General features: G+C 31.7%; 1 protein-coding gene across 4 annotated transcripts; it reads left to right on the forward strand.

Moving 5' to 3' along the window:
- Positions 1 to 2,119: 2,119 nt before the first annotated feature.
- LOC105203560 (putative nuclease HARBI1) lies at positions 2,120 to 5,031 on the forward strand. 4 transcript variants are annotated; one of them, XM_039454354.1, is made up of 4 exons: positions 2,120 to 2,486; positions 2,795 to 2,950; positions 3,024 to 3,180; positions 3,940 to 5,031. In XM_039454354.1, the coding sequence occupies exons 1-4, from the start codon at positions 2,384 to 2,386 to the stop codon at positions 4,703 to 4,705; spliced, it is 1,182 nt and encodes a 393-aa protein (XP_039310288.1). In that variant the 5' UTR covers positions 2,120 to 2,383; the 3' UTR covers positions 4,706 to 5,031. The 4 variants fall into 4 exon arrangements, with proteins under 4 accessions (XP_039310288.1, XP_025988687.2, XP_039310289.1 ...); XM_026132902.2 differs by having other exon boundaries at positions 2,129 to 2,399; XM_039454355.1 differs by having other exon boundaries at positions 2,457 to 2,551.
- Positions 5,032 to 5,255: the final 224 nt, after the last annotated feature.

Here is a 5,255-nt window from a genome sequence, read left to right on the forward strand (position 1 = left end):
TAGGATTTTTGATAGAACTCATCAGGAACTACCCAGAACTCCGAACAGAACTACCAGAACTCTTAAAAAAAATTTTGCACTCGAAAAGTATAAAGTCGTCACCTATAATCGTCCATAACATTTTTGTTTTCAATCCTACAGATTTTTGTCATTAGGATTTTTGATAGAACTCATCGGGAACTACCCGGAACTCTAAACAGAACTATCAGAACTCTTAAAAAATTTTTCACACTCGGAAAATATAAAATCGACACACCTGCGATCGTCCGTAACATTTTCGTTTTCAATTCTACAGATTTTTGTCATTAGGATTTTTGATAGAACTCATTAGGAACTACCCAGAACTCCGAACAGAACTACCAGAACTCTTAAAAAAAATTTCGCACTCGAAAAGTATGAAGTCGTCACCTATAATCGTCCATAACATTTTTGTTTTCAATCCTACAGATTTTTGTCATTAGGATTTTTGATAGAACTCATCGAGAACTACCCGGAACTCTAAACAGAACTATCAGAACTCTTAAAAAATTTTTCACACTCGGAAAATATAAAATCGACACACCTGCGATCGTCCGTAACATTTTCGTTTTCAATCCTACAGATTTTTGTCATTAAGATTTTTAATAGAACTCATCGAGGACTACCCAGAACTCTCAACAGAACTACCAGAACTCTTAAAAAATTTTTCCGAACTTTAAAAATACAAGGTCGACATCGTAAAAAAATTTTTTAAGCGTTCTGGGAGTTCTGTTGAGAGTTCTGAATAGGCGTCGCGGAGTTCTATCAAAAATCTTAATGAGAAAATTATGTAAAACTGATACTTTTGAAGTTTCTTTCATTTCTTTCATACCACTTTCGAGAATTCAATTGCGATTTTTTTTACTTTTTTGAGCAGATCTGTTTCTAAAATCTATGGAGAACTCTAGAACTCATCGAAAGGAATCGTATGCGCTATTCAGAACTATTCGGACTTGATATGCATTTTTTAATTTTTTTTCTTTTTTTTTCTTTTAATCAAAAAAGTTTTTTTTATACGGAGAACTCTAGTACTCCTTAAAAAGCATCAAATTAATTATTCAGAACTATGCGGTGCTACTTTTGGGTGTGAAGTTAGCACCCCCATTTTTCAAAATTCATTTTTTTTGTTATAATAGCAGAACTATTTGTAAAAACTATCAAGAACTCTTCCTTTTGTTGTAAATAATCCAGAACTCTGAACGGAACTATGATTGTGTACCATAGGGGTGCCAACTTCACACACCCCACCGTCGTACCAACTCCGCGTTCCGCGAATCCCCGATCCCTGTGGACACCGTGTTCGCTTAAACCGCGCGTTCACCGTATAGTTATCATCTCGATTATTGCGTTAGTGTAAATTATGATTATTATTATTATTAAGTTTTTGCCTACATCGCTTACCGTTTTTGTGTTCATCTTGATTACCGCGTTAGCATAGATTATCATTATTCTTATGTTCTTTTCTTTTCCGATACCGTTTTGTTACTCTGAGCGTCGCTTTACATTTTCATTCACTAGAACGAGCGTTTCGGACCGCTCGAAGGCGGTTGGTCACTACGATCACCGAGAGCCAATCACGGTTCAGCATATGCCCAGTACACTCGTCATGAGGCTCTTTCATTAAAATACCACCTCTCAATGTAACTCTTAAGTTCTTTAAATAAAGATCTCGTCTTTGTTCTATGACATCCGAATGCGATTATTTTACCGATTCCGGCCAATCCGGCGAGCTTATCCGCAACCGTATCCTGATCCTCACCAAACCGACCGAAAACCACCAGCGTTACATGGCGCCCGAACAGGGACCGTTTTAAACCGATAATCGCACCCGGACGTAAATGCCTCTGACGGAGTGGACAGAACAGCTACCGCGAGACCAGCTCGAAGTGTTAGCCCAAACATACCAGGTAGAAACCACCGGTACGCTCGACGAGCTACAACGCCGCGTGACGTGTCACTTCCTCGATTACCAACCCGAAACAGCCATCCGGCGAATCCGTGCCGGGAGCCGCGAACCCGTCTTCACCGGTCACCGAAAGTGAGTCCCACTCGCACAATAAAATAATGAATCAAATACAGAAGTGGGGTTGCCACTTCGACGGCCGCGACCCTCTGTTGTTCCTAGAGCGCGTGGCAGAATTGCAAGAAGAGTATCGGTACACCGACAGCCAAATGAAAGCCGGACTGCCGGAACTGTTAAAGGGAGACACCTTGGCATGGTATCGGAACGAACGAGAGGCCTGGGATACATGGGCCGATTTTACCAGCGCGCTACGGCGCCACTACTTACCGCGATGATATCAAGAGTGTTTACGATAACTAGGGTGTTTACGAAAACTAATCGGATCTCGGATTGGATTGAACAATGGTACTCAACCTAGGTACAGAAAATTTCCCTAGACTAATCGGATTGACGATTGCTGTCTCAAATGTAATCCGATTGAGGACGAAAGTATGGAGACGCACAAGCACGTGTTAAAGTCTTTATTTTTTTAAATAGTAACAAAAAATCGAAGATTAAAGTTAATCTAAAGTTAATAAGAATAATTTGAATTTATAATTGTAAATTTTGTATTTTTTGACTTTACTTTTTATTTTGTAGAAATATTCAATGATATTTTCTTATTTATTTTCTCATTTTTCTTTCATAACTCTGTAATTATTAACATAACATTATGAAATAAAAATTTCTTTAACTTTGCAGAAAATAGAAAAATAAATCAGTAATTATTTATGTAACATTATGAAATAAAAAATCTCTTTATCTTTGCAATAGGAAGAATGGATATATTTCTTTTATGGAATGTTTTGTTTAACAATGAAGAAAATGATGAAAATGTCTGGGATGGAGAAATTGCACGTCTAAGAGCAGAACATCATTTTAGGATACCCAATTTCTTTGAAAATGTACTACCTTTTTATTCGTTATCAGGTACTATTAAACAACTTGCATTAATTTTTTATATCTTATATTCATAATAACATGTAGATTTATTTTATTATAGATTTCAAGTCACATTTTCGTGTTGAAAGAAATACTTTTGAACACTTAATACAAACTTTTGGATTCAATTTATTAGAAAATGATGATTCTCCTAAATTAGCACCAGCAAAGCAACTTGCTATTACCTTATGGATTTTTGGCAATCAAGAAGTTTATAGGTTAGTAATTAAAATATTATTATATGTATTTAAACGTATAAATTATTCGGTAAAAAATGTGATTTTTCCTTTTATTACGAACAAAGATATAATACTATCAATAATTTTTTTCGTTTTTACGACGAAAAAGGTAAACGATTTTGCTGCAGTATTATATGTAAAAATTTAACCATAAAATTATTTTTATATTATATTCAATATTTTATAGTGTATTCAAAATAATTGACAAAAAATTATATAATAAATATTACCTTATAAATACAGAATATATTTATCTTTGAGATCTTTAAACTTAGAATAATGAAACAATAAACAATAAGTATTAACAATTACGTTGTACAGAAATGCAGAAAAGAGATATTTGAAATGTGTACTGTTTATTTTAGATTAATTTCAATTAATTAATATCTATTTCTATTAATATAGATTTGTTAGTTTATTACTTTTTATCTATATAATATATTTTTTAAATAAAAAAAATAAAGAATAAGTTTTATCAAGATTAAAGTTTTGAACAATATATTGAAAATAAACATAAGTCTACCGATAAGTTATACTATTGAATAAATATCTTATTTCGGAAAATTGTCTCTGATTTGCACAAGGAATGATAAGCGTTTTGAATTGTAATACTTTTTTTAAGGAGATATGATATACTTACTAAAAAGTTTGTAAATTACATATTTATTTTTTAAACATATTTTTCCTGTTTTTGTTGTTGTGTTAAAAATATTTTTAACATAATGTTTTTATTTTCAGATCCGTTGCAGATCGATTTGGAGTGTCTAAAGACACTATATGGAGATGTGTTTTTAATGTAGCTTACACATTAGAGCAACGTGTTCAAAATTATATTAAGTGGCCAGAAGTTCATGAATTATTAAATACACAACAACAATTTGCTGCCATTAGTGATTTCCCAGGTGTTGTAGGCGTAATTGATGGTTGCCACATTCCCATTAGTGCTCCTACTGAATATCCAAACAGTTATATAAATAGAAAAGGATTTTATTCGATATTATTACAAGGTATTTGCGATCATAAAATGAAATTTATTGATGTGTTCACGGGAATTTGTGGCAGTGTTCATGATGCTCGTGTTTGGCGGCTAAGTGACATTAAAAATTTGATAGATCATGATAGAGAAAGATATTTTCCTCAACGTAGTCACCTTTTAGCTGATTCTGCGTACCCATTATCGTATAATATGCTCACCCCATACCGGGATAATGGTCATTTAAATGCTATACAGCATAATTATAACACAAAGTTTCCAAAAACTCGTGTTATAATTGAAAGAACATTTGGAATACTAAAAGGACGATTTAGAAAATTAAAATATGTATATATGTATAACACAGACATGATACCATTAGTTATACTTGCATGTTGTATTTTGCATAATATTTGCATTGATAATGAAGATGAACCTTTTGATAATGTTGAAGTAGAAAATGTAAATAATAATTATGCAATTATGCCAGCTGATGACAAAAGAGACATTATTGCAGAGTTATTATTTTAATTACAGGCATTTAATAGAATACACAAGTTTTTTTTACATAAAAACTAAATAATATTATTTAATGATTCAAGAACTTCTGCCCAATTGTACTTAAATATAAAAAATTAATGATTATTCTTCTAATTATTTTTTAACAGAAATTAAATCTAACTTAAAATTTGTAAAATCTGCTATTCTTTGTTATTTTTTTATAAGACAGTAATATAAAAACAGAATATATATAAATAAAATTCAAATAATTGTATGCATACATGATTTTTATTGTAATCAAAGATACATATCTGTAATCCGTAACAAATCAAAAATAAAAATTATATGTAAATTAACATAATCTTTGGATTTTAACATGACATGAATCGTAATATGCAACAAATTATACTACTTTACAATAATAAAGTTTTTCAAAAACATTTAATTTTATATTTTCTACTTTTCCTAAGTATTACCACTGAATCACCTTTTATATTATATATAACAATTTGATGATCAGTAAAAACGAAAAAAAAAACTACTCATAGGACAACTCAGGCAGCACAAAGAATTAAAAAAA

This window comes from Solenopsis invicta, chromosome 10 (genome assembly GCF_016802725.1).
Source record: "Solenopsis invicta isolate M01_SB chromosome 10, UNIL_Sinv_3.0, whole genome shotgun sequence".
Lineage (NCBI taxonomy): Eukaryota > Metazoa > Arthropoda > Insecta > Hymenoptera > Formicidae > Solenopsis > Solenopsis invicta.

Coding starts and splice junctions, on each gene's coding strand:
- LOC105203560 (XM_039454354.1), top strand. CDS start 2,384: ATGGTACTCAACCTAGGTACAGAAAATTTCCCTAGACTAATCGGATTG. Junction 2,487..2,794: donor GAAAGTATGGAGACGCACAA/GCACGTGTTAAA, acceptor TCTTTGCAATAG/GAAGAATGGATATATTTCTT. Junction 3,181..3,939: donor GGCAATCAAGAAGTTTATAG/GTTAGTAATTAA, acceptor TTTTATTTTCAG/ATCCGTTGCAGATCGATTTG.